This window comes from Acipenser ruthenus, chromosome 22, assembly GCF_902713425.1.
Source record: "Acipenser ruthenus chromosome 22, fAciRut3.2 maternal haplotype, whole genome shotgun sequence".
Lineage (NCBI taxonomy): Eukaryota > Metazoa > Chordata > Actinopteri > Acipenseriformes > Acipenseridae > Acipenser > Acipenser ruthenus.
In genome coordinates this window covers 19,504,492-19,520,036 of record NC_081210.1, presented here as the reverse complement: position 1 = coordinate 19,520,036, position 15,545 = coordinate 19,504,492, and the positions used below count along the sequence as shown (strand labels likewise).

The 15,545-nt window shown below is 39.7% G+C and overlaps 1 protein-coding gene across 3 annotated transcripts in view; it reads left to right on the top strand.

Annotated features, from left to right (window-relative positions):
* LOC117431462 (bifunctional heparan sulfate N-deacetylase/N-sulfotransferase 1) overlaps window positions 1–15,090 on the top strand; it is a 72,497-nt gene extending 57,407 nt beyond the window's left edge. For all 3 annotated transcript variants that reach the window (XM_034926823.2, XM_034052385.3, XM_058996086.1), the window contains exons 7-15: window positions 29–157; window positions 1,878–2,060; window positions 4,793–4,889; window positions 6,000–6,123; window positions 7,193–7,367; window positions 8,079–8,249; window positions 8,538–8,647; window positions 8,868–8,970; window positions 9,400–15,090. In XM_034926823.2, coding sequence (XP_034782714.1) covers window positions 29–157; window positions 1,878–2,060; window positions 4,793–4,889; window positions 6,000–6,123; window positions 7,193–7,367; window positions 8,079–8,249; window positions 8,538–8,647; window positions 8,868–8,970; window positions 9,400–9,519 — 1,212 coding nt within the window. In that variant the 3' untranslated portion in view covers window positions 9,520–15,090. The remainder of the gene's footprint in view (window positions 1–28; window positions 158–1,877; window positions 2,061–4,792; window positions 4,890–5,999; window positions 6,124–7,192; window positions 7,368–8,078; window positions 8,250–8,537; window positions 8,648–8,867; window positions 8,971–9,399) is intronic.
* The last annotated feature ends 455 nt before the right edge of the window (window positions 15,091–15,545 follow it).

Sequence of the window (15,545 nt, the reverse complement as noted above, 5' to 3'; positions counted from 1 at the left end):
CTAACCTCTCTGCATTCTCCTCCTCCAGGTTCTTCCACGGCAGACCTGCGGCTTGTTCACACACACCATCTTCTATAACGAGTACCCGGGGAGTCCCAAGGAGCTTGATAAAATCATCAACGGAGGGGAACTCTTCCTCACTGTCCTGCTCAACCCAGTGAGTAACACTGGGGTCCTGGGAGGGGGCACAGGGACTGCATGGGTGTGTGCTGATAACTGCCAGCACTGGAATACAAGAGCTGTCATACTGCAAGTATATATAGAGGCATTATTTGTGAATATTTTCCTATTTTGGGACAATATACTGGAATTCATTAGGAATTATTGCGGTAATGTTCTGAATATAACATGCACTCTATGTATAATAAGCATTATTGAGCAGAATATGCTTCTATAGTGTACATCTTGTTATGCTACCCTAACAAAAACTCTATAGTATTATACATTAAGAATACTACAAGCCAAGTATACTGCACACCTCGTATTAAACACGTAATATATAGTTAACAGAAATTCTCTGTTAACCCTTTGCGGTCCATTTATTAATTGCGCGTCAGGCACGCCAGGTCTAATTAATATTCACACGCGCAGTTAATTTGACGCGCTGTTTAAAAGTATTTTTTTTCACAGTCAAACGGGTTTAAATGGCCCTGCATATCAACAAAGCACTCACTAGACATCTCCAGCCCTGCCCCACCCTTTCGTTTGCTATAGCGTTCACCTATGTAAGAAATAAATAATAATAATAATAATAATAGTCGTACATACCGATCGATCATATCCGGATCACTCGTTTTAACACCAAACTCCTCAATAATGCGATCCAAGTCATTATTTTATTACTATAACATCTCAAAAAAGCTCTGCAAATGTCCGTGTTTTCTGTGCGCTGATTCAGTCAGCCAACTTGTTTACTTCAGACCGCCCCCGTTATCTGATACCTGATACCATGTATGACTAATCATGAGATACGCCTTTTTTTTTTTTTTTTCGACTCGTCTCGGCTCCTGTCGCTCCCACTCGGCAATTGAATGGTTTTCTCGGCTTTTTCCGGCGAAAAAACGACTAGACACCCGTTTATTGCGTTGCTATAATGATGTCGGACCCAGTCCGACAAAGGACCTGTGAGGAATAATTGCAATGTCGGACCCAGTCCGACAATGGACCGCAAAGGGTTAAATAACGAAAAATAACACTTTTTTTTTTTTTAAAGCAACTGCCTAAATACCTTGCAAAACTCTTGCCTGTTGCCTGTTTTGATTTGATCTTGTCAGTGGTGGTAAGAATGAATTATGACTAAGGCTCCTGTACTTGCTAAGAGGCTGGTCGAAAGGGGGTGTTAATGCAATAGTGATGCTGTTTGAAAATGTGCATGTGAGCCGCTGCCACTCTTTCACTGTTACTTTATATAGACACACTGATCCCTTTGTACACTGTGTACAGTTTAGTTACTTTTCTGTTAGGAGTATAGACACAATTAACCATGTAAACGCTTTGCAATTCATTCTCTCATATGTATATAGACACAGACCAGCGATTTCACTGTCAACAATTGGGTCACCAGTGTTCTTTTTTCTTTGTTACAGACACATTGTACTGCTAGTTGCATAGGCAGCGCAGTGTTTTCTCTATTAGCCCTTCATAGATATTGTAATTTGCTTTCTAATAGCCTACATATCAGACAGTAAAAAAAAAAAAAAAATTGCCCCACTGTATCAGTACAGCTAACTAGCTTTCTAACTGTCAACTAAATAGACACTGTGACATTTGTTGTATTTGTGAAGGTCACATCTGCTGTACTTTATAGATACTTGCTCTCCTGTTAATTAAAGAGATGCATGGTCATTGTGTGTTTTTTTATTTTTGTTTTTGTTTAGATCAGTATTTTCATGACCCACCTGTCAAACTATGGCAATGACCGGCTTGGGCTGTACACCTTCAAGAACCTCATCAAGTTCATCCAGTCGTGGACCAACTTGAAGCTGCAGACCCTGCCACCCATCCAGCTGGCACAGAGATACTTCCAGATCTTTCCAGAGGAGAGGGATTCGCTCTGGCAGGTAAAGGCCACCAGCATGAGTCACCCTGACATTATCATTTAAATTGCTTTCAGTTATTTGTATCCAGTGTGGTTCAGTCAGGCTTTTAACAAGAACCACTATTAGCCCTTGCAATAAAGAGCAATTTAAATGCATTTAAGTAAAACTGTTAACTTATTTATCTATGCAGATTTTCCTTTAGTTAGAAGGCATATAACAAGATTTTCAAAAGCAGCAAATTAAGATTTGATCGTATACACACAGAGCTTGTAACCAGGAGGGTGAGACTTTGTTGTAAGTGACTCTGCAGCTGATGCACCGTAGTCTAAGTCACCTTGGATAAAGGTGTCTGCTAAATAAACAGATGATAATAATAATATTTTATCAATGGATAGCTTTAATTGTTTAACTCAGTTCAAGGTTCCTTACACTAGTCACTGCTTGGTTTTGTTTGTTTAGCAAACCAAAAGCAATTCATTGAATTTACAAGCTGAATCAGTTGGTTTACACAGACCACTAATACTTGTAAATAAAGAGCAATTTGAATGGATTGCCATTTCTGAGATGAGAGAGCCACCAACAGGTGGAGCCAAGACAGCAGTGACTGGCTTGCTAAATATCTATCTGCCCGTCCGTGCTCTTCGTCAAGACTGGAGCATTGCTGTAGTCTCTTCAGGATGGCCCCTAATTTGATGCACTACAGTAGGTTGTCCTGGGATCATGAATCCATCCATAGTTGTCGGCAAACGCTTTACAGCAAACAACAAATACCAAACAGATAAGATCATCTGTAACATTTGTACATGGTTCAGTCAAGTATTATTGGTCACTGGCAGTCTGTTCCATCTCATGAGAACACAGTATGAGACCGCCTTCTCTCCAGTGGTATTGTTTTATATGTGAAACAACTGCTGCTGTTTTCACCTGGTCTTGTTTAATATGCATGCTTGAGCCCAGCAGGACTTCTTTTAATACACACTGCTGTATCAAGTAGTGTTAGAACATGGTTGCTAAACGCTCCAATTGCTGCATAGTCTACAATGGGGTAACTCAGTAATGCAATTTTAATACAGATCTGCACAGCTATATTATAAGCAACATCTAGTTTTTGAACTAAGGTAGAATCAACCATACTGTAAACAAATTGCATTACTGAGTTTCTAACAAATTGCACATGCGACTCGCCAATGCAGCAAGACACCACTTCTAGCATCTAACAAAAATGTAATTTTAGTGCTGATTTTAAAGGATAATGTAGGTTCACCATCGCCCAGGGTATATTTTTGTTCCTAATCTGCTGAAGTCATTAATGTTGTTTCTGGTAAACGGCTGGTTACACTCAAGTTGGGTGAGAGAAATAAAAAAAATCTGGAATTTTTTTTTTCTCTACCAACGGAACAGCTTGAGCATGGCGTTGGTGTCAGCTTGAGCATGGCGTTGGTGTCAGCTTGAGCATGGCGTTGGTGTCAGCTTGAGCATGGCGTTGGTGTCAGGGGGAAGAGTGACAGGGAAGTTCTTGTCTGCTGTAGACTCCTCCTGTCACGGTTCAATAAGGGGCTATTCCAAAGCACCCACTCCCATTCGGAAAGCATTGGAGCCTGCAGCAGTTCCTGTCCTGCTTCTCTCATCAGGGGGTGCTATGAAGTCTGCAGCTATTCCAACCTCTTGAACTAGTCAATCTTTTATACTGTGGCCTCATGCATGTACTCGCCCACCCCCTGGTAAATTATGTTCTGTAATAATACTTTTTTAATGAACTAATACAATATACATCATGGGTTTCTGTGGAGCCTGCATATAATCAGGCTTTGTGCCCTCCAGTATAAACGACTGCAGAGCCTTTTCCCTGCTGTATTCATCGTTGTAAAGCCTGTTGTCAGTTCCCACCCTCTGTCTGGTGAAGGGAAGTGGTGCAGTCTGCTCTCGTGTTGCCTCCCTCAGGGAAGCAGCCTGGGAACTAGAACATACTGTAAGCCTGGTCCTCGCGGCAGGACTCCAGCTTCCAGTTTGTCCTATCGGAGGAACTGTGGATTGAAACAAATAGCGTTTTCTGTGAGTGTATTAATGTACACTACACTTGGCTGTAAGTCTTGTGCACCAGTCCCATTTATTTGCACTTTAGTAGTGTTTACTCCGGATAGCTGGATGATAGCTGAAATGTAGTTTATACACAATTATTCAGCTATGCAAACTATACCATGTTACAAGATAAAGTGAATGCATCTATTATGGTAATGGCTGAATAACAATTTCTAGCAAAAACACTGAGGATGCTACTGTATTAACATTATTTTCAATGCTTCCTTGTTGTTTTACTATCTGACACATCAAAAAGTCATGAAATGTTTAAAACAATAAACAAGCTCCACTGTACAGGAAGATATACTATATGTACAATTTACTTTCAACACGTCCTAACCCTAAATTTAAGTTAGCTGTATTTGTTAATAAGTTCACATTGAACAATGCATTAGGTTCGCAAGAATATCAATATACAGCTAAAAATAGAAATGAGTTCTATACATAATATAACTGGATACATATTCTGATTTCAGCATTAAAATTGAGAGTCTGGTTCTTTTAAAGGGTTAAAATAGAATAAGATGACTAAGCCTTTTTAAGCACAAGTACACATTGTCCAGGCTTGAAAAGCTGTCCACACACCCAGCTGTTGTGAGTGAGGTCCTTTGTTGTAAAAAGGAATGACTTGGTGGCATTCTCTTGAATTTGTATTTTCTGCTTTTCCCTTTCAGGATCCATGCGAAGACAAAAGGCACAAAGATATCTGGTCGAAAGAGAAGACTTGTGACAGGTTTCCCAAGCTGCTCATCATTGGCCCACAGAAAACAGGTACGGCACTGGACGTGGTCCACTAGGGCCCCCTGGAGGGGGGATTTGACACTAACCTTTTAAAATTGCTCAAGCACTCACTCAAATACTGTTGTGAAAAAATACATTTTCCCAAGAACTATAAAGTATGGCAGGTGGAGTATACAAATGACAGTCAACAGGGGGCTTAAAACTCGTACTAGGCCCTGCACTCATGTCTGGCTTCCAGAGCTACCCTCAATTAAGTGTATTATTGAAATAATCTGGAAAGTGATGTAAAAAAATAAATAAATACAAAATAATAAAGTTCTTTCGTTATAGTTGCATGAACCACTCCCAGTAAACCTACAGATGTGGGTGTGACTTATTCATTATGTAATGAGTGCGATTTTAAGTTCAAAGCAGATTTAGCAATTTCAATGAATTACCATAAAAAGGGAAGTTCTGAAAGCCGGGCTGGTGTGATTTTTCAAGACCTGCCAACAAATCCAAGGTTTTCAAAAGACTTTTTAGAAGCAAATACTGTCAAAATGCAGCACATTGATGTTGGGTTTTAAATAAGCTGCTACATGTTTAATAAGCAGGAAGCTACTGAAGCTGTGTCTTAGTGTGGTTACTGCTATTTAGCTTTTTGTTCAGTATCATACCCTCGTGGTATCTCTCTATTCCTGCCACAGTCTTTTTTTTAATTCAGAGCTCCAGAAGTGGTCCTGTAAAGATAATTCAAGCAACGTCTTCAATCACTGAATGAAGTCATGAGCTTTTATATCGCTGAGCAGATGTGTGTCAATCTCCCATCCAGTGATAGAATTCCACAATTCCGCAGTGCAAAATCTTAGCGTGAAATAAAACACGGTGGATGTGTTCGAACTGGCATTTCACAACAAGGCTTTATCAAGATCACCATTCTGATGACAATATCTTAAATCAAGCTTGATTTGTGTGAGAGTGAATATTACTCCTTCAGAAATTAACATATAGAAGAATGATATATGCACCACATTGCTGTTGTACAGTATGTTGTAAAACTTTAGAAATTTGAGATTGACAAAAATATTTTCTGTTGGAAAGAAGTGCTCTTCATGGCTTATTTGACCTCATTAAGGTTGTATATTTGACATTTTTTTAAAGGTACAACAGCACTATATCTGTTCTTGGGAATGCACCCGGACCTAACCAGTAATTACCCAAGCAGGGAAACCTTTGAAGAGATCCAGTTCTTCAATGGGAACAACTATCACAAGGGGATTGACTGGTACGATCTTCACAATGCAAAAGTCAAGTTTCAGATGAAGTCCTTGTTGTCACACTAAGCTTAGCTGGAATGTTAAAGTACTGTCAGACCCTGGCTGAGTTAGTGCTAAGTGTATTGATTTATACAGAATGGGATCTTGACAACCAATGCAGCATGATTGTAGGCTGGATTTATTCCTTTTGCAGACTCCAGCATGGCTGTTCAAAACTCTTTCTTGTGACTCCTCTTAGCATTCTAGAACTCTTACTAAATGGGATCTTCAAGACCCCTCCTTTGGGTGTCACCCTAATTGAAACCTGTTTAAAGGGGTTATAGCATTGAAATAACTGCCTGTCATGGATCTGCATTCATTATGCAGTATCACATGTGCAGTCCTGAAAGAAGCCTCTGTTAAAGCACACATGTATTTTCTGTGTACAAAGCGAGATCCGGTGCCATGCTAGGTTAAAGAAATCTTGTTTGGCTTACTTTCAGGTAGTCTATTACACTTGCACTTCCTCTGTCAATTCACCTTGCCTGGCTACAATTGTTTGGCTTCGAAGAGTGTTGGTAAGCAGGGGAGGCAGCTGGTATTTATTGACTGGGGAACAAGCTGTTGAAGCCACTCTCCAGGTGAAATGATCAAGGAAGTACAGGCATAACAGGTATAATGCCGACTTTCATTAACCTGGTATGGTACCAGATCTCTTTGTTATAGCAACTAAAGCTATCCCCCAGACATGTACAAATCAATACCACATTTTCTTAAAGCTACACTGAATGGGTGTCCACTATTAATGATCAAGACTTTTGATGTTAAGAAATATGTATTGCCATTAAAAGTTCATTAGGTTTTCAGTGGTATAGTAATAGTACATTCAGACAGCAAAAATACATTGAATATCTAAATATGGGCACTATAGTGCAGTACATACAGTATGTGCGTGCACAACGTTACTGTTTGCTGTCTGATTGGAGTTCTCTTTCCTATGCTTGTTAACAAGTCAGCAGTGTTGAAGGGGTTCATACAGAAATAAGAACAAAGCAGAATTGCATTTTGTAGTCCTCAATTCCTTTCCTTCTGCCACAGGTACATGGAGTACTTTCCCACTCCTTCCAATGCCAGCTCAGATTTCTACTTTGAAAAAAGTGCCAACTACTTTGACTCAGAGCTGGCAGGGAAGCGGGCAGCTGCTCTCTTGCCCAAGGCCAAAATCCTCACGATTCTCATCAACCCTGCAGACCGGGCATACTCCTGGTACCAGGTAAGAGAATGTGCTGTCCAGAGGAAACCTTGCAGTACAAGTTTTTAACAGCAATCAGCGCCCGCCTGCCTGGGAGCTATCAATTTAAACTAGCCATTGATTTATTTGACTGAGTGTACAAACTACAATGCATCTTGAGTCGTGTTGGCTTTGCACCAATGTGTTAGTAATGAAGCTGTCAGTGTTAGTACATTCTATCGCTAATAAGTTTGTCTTGTAAGCAGGTAGCTTTAAATGGTTTGGCATACAAATGTACAGTGTGTGTTTTGTCTGTAACACACAAATACCTAAATGAAAGAAAAATGAAAATAAAATGGTAAACTAGCATAGTTAGTACAGACAAGTGGTTTCATTTTCAATGCACTGTTTTCTATTTAGATCACAATTTTATGATGTCATCAATGTGGGGTTGCAGTTTATACATAAAGTATTTTGTTTTAGGTTTTACCTTTAGTTGCTTTGACAGGGGTTATCAAAGTTAAGACATTTAAGTACTTTCTGCACACCCATACAGGAGCCCCATGTCAGTGATGAAACACACAGCAAGAAACTTTTTTTTTTTTTTTTTTTGGCTTGCTCTGCTTTTGCTCTCAAAATCTGAAACAAGTGCTTTGCACACTGGCTGTGCTCCAGCTATCACTGCTTCTAACCTGGCTGATGCTAAAGCACTGCCCCAGCCCAAACTCACTCTTGCCTTTGCTTTGTTTGCAGCACCAACGTGCTCACGATGACCCTGTGGCTCTGAAGTATACTTTTCACGAGGTGATCACGGCCAGGCCCGATGCCCCAGTCAAGCTCCGTATCCTACAGAACCGCTGCTTGGTACCGGGCTGGTACGCTACCCACATTGAACGCTGGCTCAAATATTACCATTCGAACCAGGTGTGTGGGTCTCTCCTGCATGTGTGTGAATGCGTGCTTAAAATATAAATGAGATAACTCGCTGCATTAAAACATAGGGGCAGACCCACTGTAAGGATTTACTTTAGTGTAAAGTTTGCCCCCTGTGATTTACTGTGATTACGGAATCACTTGCTAGGTTTTATTGCATTAACACTGAGAAAATGCTTTGTGGGTCTATTTCTAATGGTGACGTTTCCTTCCCCTTTCAAGTGGATGAACTCTTTCTTTTCATAACGGTGCTGCTCTGATTCTTTTCTGGCTTTCTAGATCTTGGTGCTCGATGGGCAGCTTCTTCGAACTGAACCAGCTTTCGTCATGGAGAAAGTACAGAAGTTTCTAGCTCTAACAAACATCACAAACTACCACAAAATCCTGGCGTAAGTAGCAGTTGTTCTAGAATCTCCGAAGAAAGGCGGAAATATTTGCCTTCAGGGCACAAAGTTCTGGTGATTTCAGTACTTGAACCCACAGAACCTGCTGCTGCCAAAATAGTGTTACCTTGTAACTTTTAAAACTTGCTGTAAGACTGAGAAATCTTGATATGTGGATTGTATTTCAGTTCTGTCTCAGAATTATTCCTGTATTTATTTGTTCTAGGTTTGATCCAAAGAAAGGGTTCTGGTGCCAGCTTGTGGAAGGAGGGAAGACAAAATGTCTGGGGAAGAGTAAAGGAAGGAAGTATCCTGAAATGGATTCTGATGTACGTAGGCTTGTTTTAAACATGCTCTTTATTCCCTCTGTAGAGCAAAACCACCAACACCCTCCACTGCATGAACAATGCGGTGTGGCTACCCTTACATGGAATATCAGAACGTGCTTTGTGTAGAGGGGGTGATGACAGGGGCTCTCTGGGTGACAGTATAGGGAAGTCAGATACTAACATTTACAGCAGCTTTGCCTGGACTAGAATAATGTTCAGCTCTCTTCAAGGATGTTTGGGGTTCAACACAAGCCTAAATGTACAGTATGTTGATAGCGGTAATAAAATGGTTTTACGGATAGCCAATTAAACTAACTTTCTGCAGAAAGTTAATTAATCCCAGTTACACAGTGCACTAAAATGATAGTTGTCTTATTCAGATGTGTGCCCCTTTTTTAATGTTTAGATTTTCTTTCTTTCATTTTTCAGTCCAGAGCCTTCATGCAAGACTATTACAGAGAGCACAACATTGAGCTGTCAAAGCTGCTGCATAAGTCAGGACAGTCTTTGCCCACCTGGCTGCGAGAGGAGCTGCAGAATACCAGGTAGCGAGGACAGTAGAGACGGGAGCAAGAATCGAGAGAAACGGGTACCAGCCAGCTGCGAAATACACGTACACAGAGGACTGAGGAAACTAGAAGGAAAAATAATACTTATTTTTTTCAAAGAAAGCAAGCAGCTTGGAGAGGAACTGTATTGAGAACCTTGAGGAGAAAACAAGCGATCAGTTATCAAACTGTGGACCTGGCTGCATTTCTACTGTTGTAGAGCTGTAGTCCTCTGTCCTTATTGCTCTGGCTCTAAAGTAGCATTGGCTGTAACTAATGACAGCTGCCTTAGAAGAGGAATGGACCAGAGGAGGAGGGTAAAGCTGAGACTGAAGTCTGGTTGATCGCTGCATACTGCAGTCAGTGGTATAACAAATATTACCGGTGAGTGCCAGTGACGTCCAGCCATATTAGACTAGCCAGTAAGAACTACAAGTGCCAGGATGTGCATTCCCGGTTAATGTCGTCAGTACCAGTTGTTGTTTTTCCTTCCTTGTTTTTGTTTAGTTTTTTTAAAGCCATCATCAATGTGTTTTAACTCTCATAGCCAGTAGGAATACAGGTAATGTACAGTATTTGGGTAACTGCATCATGGAGATTTGTAACTGGCTTTTTAAAAATGTTATTTTATCAGACCTAGAAAAGTTCATTACTGCAGCACAACAGGAAATGAAATCAGAAGATGTTGGGATTTGTTTTTAAAATGTTCGTTTTATTCTACAGTATTAAATAACAATGTGGACATGCTTGTGAGCAGAGATATTGCAAAAGAGAGCAGGTAGGCAAGGTTAGGCCAAAAGCACCATTAACTAGTTTCCTGTTTGCCACAAAATGCTGCTTTGCGAAGAAAAAATGTGATATGGCTATTAAAACACAAGCCTGTATTTGTCCAGCTTGATCCACTGAAAGAGATTGGAGGAGAATGTAAACTGGGTTGATTTTCATTCAGCAGTCTAAGCAACTTCAGTTGCAATGCAGTTAATGTCTTTAGTTCCAGCTGACTGACTGACTGTGTTTTACCATGTATGCGCCAGCAGTGTTAAATGTTTGTAACATCCCGTGAAATGATGCATTGTTACAATAACAGGACAGGCATTCAAATGCTAATAGAAGAATGTAGGCAAGTTACTCCTACAAAGCAGTGGGAGAGAAAGAGGAGAGATACAAACAGCTGTGAGTTATCCATTTGTGGCAATTGGATATAATGATGCCGTTTAGCACCAAATGTGAGATTTGCAATGAGGAATAAAAAAAAATAATAATAATTATTAAACCTTTTTAAAGCCAATTTCAATGTTGTTCCAGTATTGCTATTAAGTCATCCATTTCATTAATCATGCTGTACTGTGATCACGCAGCATTACCCCCCAAGCCCTAATCACGCTTTCTGTCTTTCTGGTCCATTGAGAAGGCAATCTCGTTTGTCTGAATGACCAGATATACACGACCTGAGATCATGTCTAAGGAGTGTGATAGACCTGATCAGGGAAACACAAATATAGAAGTCGTTCCTCTGTGGTCACAGAAAGGGCACACAATACAAGCAGCGACGTATGGGTCTTCAACTGAGGAAGTTAACTATCCTGTGCAGCTTCAGTGGGGATGTATAGTTTGTGAACTGGTCAAAATAAAAGATGAGGAATGCTGCTTCAGAGCCAGAGGATCCCAGCAGCAGCCCTAGATTTACCTTCAGATTCTCTTACGGAACCTTGAGTTTCTTAAGGTCAGAAATGTTCATGGAATCTCAGAACTCAAGTTTAGTGAGTGCCACAAGGGTTAGGATTCGTTACTAAGGGCTAAAGCCATAATCCACCACATGGTGTAGTATTAAGGGGGTCCCCATGGTAGTATTTACTTGGAAACACACATACACAGTATATTGTTTCCTCAGTTCATTTCAATAATTGATCTTTTGTTCTGTTTTTGCAGTAACAGTAAGTGACAGATATGTTGTTCTTGACCTGAATTTAATCAAAGTTTTAAAGCATCACAGTAACTGTTAATTTGTTTTGTCATGTATCTGAGTTTTAATAACTGCGTTGGGTGGATATTTATACTGCAGATTGAGTCAGAAGGACGTTATACAGACAGGTCAAAAGGAAACCCGCACTATTAAATACCAGGCATAAGAAAAAGCTTTAGTTGGTTTCATGCAAGATCGAAAGTGCCTTGTGCAAGAGCAGTGCATTTAAACGTCACGTCATTGTGCATAGTTACCAAGAAGCATCAATACGATCCCAAAGTGCAAGCCATATCTATCCACTAATGGATCTTCTGATTGGTGCACATTCTGAAGCTTGTAGTGGCAAGTAATGAGTTTCTACTATAATTCTTTTTTTTATTATCGAACGCAATGTTCTGTGACAAGGTCGTTTTTGGTGTACTGCTGTGAACAGTGGTGCACCAAAGCCAGGAATTTAAATGGCACCTTGGTAATTCTTGCCAAGATTTCCTCCAAATGTTTCTGCAAAGCCATTTAAATGTGTTTAGCTGTGCTAAATTCCCTTGGTTTCTGTCTCCTCACACTTAGGGTAAGCTCTGCTCTGCTAATTTAGGTCATTGCTTCCCCACAGTTAAGAGGAAATTGCTCTGCAGAGTGCTGTGCCTTTCCGTCTAATTCTCTGTTCCGAGAAACAATTGTGATTCACTTTGCAATGAGCAGACGAATGACAGCCTAGGTACCATCCTTTGAACTGCAGGTTTTGCTTTATTGGGTGGGTTTGTTTCCTTCCCACCAAAACAGAGAGATTGTATTAAATAATTAGGTACTGACAAAACTCCATTAAATGTAGGTATGGTACACGCTATATTAACTTCCCACATTTCAATTCTAATTATGAAAATTCAGGATGGTAGGAATGTAAACCTGTTCAGGTTTGTTTAGCCCACATATTATTAATATGGGCTTTATTATTTATATTATTATTTAGCTTAACTCAAGAAAATGAAATATTAATATTGAAGTCTTGACAAAATCAAACCACGTTATTTTTAAAATCAGACCATGTTTATTGGATATTTTATATGGTTATTGCAATTACATCAGCACATTTCTACAGGGGATGGGGGGCATGACAAGGATCTGGACAAGGTTTTGCCAAAAACAACTAAATATAAATATCCACTTAACTGTATGTTGCGAGCATATTTTAAACAAGATGTTCTATATTGTGTGAAGTCATCTGTTGTAATGTGGAAAAACTATTTCAGTTGTAGTGTTAATCTAAGTGATGGATAATGCTGTGACTCTCCCACTGTACTACAAAAGTTAGTTTCAGCCAGTTGTGTTCGCTTTTGGCTTTATTGGAAATAAAGCATTTCTATTTTGGAGGTACGCTTTTACGCAAATATATATTTGAGGCAGATTGTGCTCTCTCTCTCTCTCTCTCTCTCTCTCGCTCTCTCTCGCTCTCTCTCGCTCTCTCTCTCTCTCTCGCTCTCTCTCTCGCTCTCTCTCTCTCTCTCTCTCTCTCTCTCGCTCTCTCTCTCTCTCTCGCTCTCTCTCTCTCTCTCGCTCTCTCTCTCTCTCTCTCTCTCTCTCTCTCTCTCTCTCTCTCTCTCTCTCTCTCTCTCTCTCTCTCTCTCTCTCTCTCTCGCTCTCTCTCTCTCTCTCTCTCTCTCTCTCTCTCTCTCTCTCTCTCTCTATTTTATAGACACACGCACTAGAGTTGGATTCTACTGGGAATGTATTTATTAGCAGCCCAGCATTGCTGTGTGTTTTGCACCCTAACAAAATTGGATCAAACTGACCCTTGAAAACAAAGCTGTGCATCTCTCAGAAGCTGAAAGAGCACTTTCCTAATGTACTTGCCTGTCTCTTTTTAAAGTCGCATTACCCCCTCTCCTCCTTTCTAGCTCTGAGTTTGTAATAAGTAATCCTGTTTAATTCATTGTGGTCCATCTCTGTTCAAATACTTAAACTGTGAAGCATTCTGCATGTTCTACAGATATGTGTGTTTAATTGGATTCAATGCAACACAAAGTTCAAAAAAGTGAATCTTGGCACAAAGAGCCTTAAGCATGTGTAGAGTGCTAAGAAAATGAACTACATTCCATGGCAGATGGTGCATAACTACTGTACTGCTACTGCTATTACTACTAATACATTCTATTTTGTACTTCTTTTGGTGGGCTGAAAGAGGATGAATCACTTTCTCAGCAAAATGTTGTTCAGGCAGTCTTGTACCAGGTAGGGATGTTTAAACCCCTTTATTGTATTATCAGACTTCACTGTAAATACACATTCTTATATGCAGTATGTAAGTTCCTGTTATCCGGTGTCTAATTTATACCTCATTATCCCTCCCTGTCGTTAATCAGTGTCTTTTTGACTTCTCCAAGCAGCATCTTGTGCTTTGTACTGCTGATGAAGCAACCAACAAAAACAGCTTTCTTATTGTTCAACAGTATATGCCGACCATTGTGCAGTACAGTACCACTGTGTGCAGTGCAGCACCACTGTGTGCAGTGCAGTGGCAAACAACTCTGTACCAGGAGTCGCTTTCTGCAGTAGCAGTGACAATAGGGAAAGGGTTTAATGCAAACTGTTTGTATTAAGAGTTCTTGCTAAAGGAAAAAATCCACTATGTATAAAGATACTCAATTTAGTGATGTGAAACAAATAAAGACCAGACGGTCTGAGAAAACGGTATTACCACTACAGAACAACACTTGTTATAACAGCTGCTCATTTCAGGTTTAAAAATAAAGAAATACTTTTTTTTTTTTTAAAGCTGTTTTCGTGATTCTGCATGGTGAAACCATTTCAATTATTAAACACATCAACTGGTGGTGCTGTGCTGCTTTAATGTGCTTTAACCCTTCGAAATATGCTGGGGTTGGGGAGGTCTACCTGCAGCTTAGCAGGCTATCCTTGAATGCATCTTAAAAGTTAGAACAGGACAATTAACATTGTAAATGCGTATGTCAGTTGTATTTATTTTGTAAATTATTTGAACTCAATAATGTTATGTAACCGAGTTTTCACTATTATTGGGGGGGGGGGGGGGGGGGGCTGTACAGCAACAGCATTCTAGGGGTTAAAGGACAGCAGGGTGTACATTTTAGATTAACTCTGATTTAATACAAAGGAGTATTTGAGGTGTAGTGAATTAAACAATAGTTCATGCAGAAAACCCACCTGCTGCATCATAGTTATTACATGCAGACAGTATAGTTCTGAGCTGAAGCAGGTTCAGCAAATGCTAGTTGGAAAGTTATGGTACACCCTGTGGGATCATGCACATGCATATGCTCTTACTATTTATTTCTCTGTCTGGCAGGAGATTCCCACCTTTTGTTTTGGTCATAATCCATGTGAACTGCACACTGCTAGCTGTGTTTTCTATATTTTAAAAGTCCTGTATTTTTAATGTTGAGTATTGAAAAATATATATATATAATAATGATGATGATAATAATAACCTGGACTGTACAATAAAAGACTGTAATTGTTAATATTTTTTATTGTGTAACATACTTTTGTGCTTTTAATTACAAATAAAAACACCACTTTTTTTTTTTTTTTGTGGACACTCATCTGAGAACTGACTAAAGAGCCCATGGAACAATATCTTCTGTGTTTTTGTTTTTATTTGAATTTGTTTTATGTTGGTACCTACCAGTGGCATCCAGAATGTGAGTCTCAAATTGAATCTCGTCAGGCAAGGACTTAAAGCCAAAAGAAAGCCCAGTGTTACTGATCATTGGTAGAACCATACCAAAAGCTACAAAACGAAACCTGTCCGTATTATTAAATCTGTCGTGGTGTTTGACAGGTGAAATGCCTTTTTAAAATCACCATTTTGTTATTCTGTAATAAAAACATTACACTTGAATGTGTTTTCTGTTTAGACATTTAGATTCTTAACATCATTAAAACAGACCCCAGAATGTAGGTACAATAATAAGCCTGGACATCAAATACTCTGTAAACACGTTCTCTGATTATCACAAAATTAATAACATTTGTCTTGCATTTTGGGGGTCCTCTGGCTTTAAATCTCCACCGGTATCTTGTGAAATCAG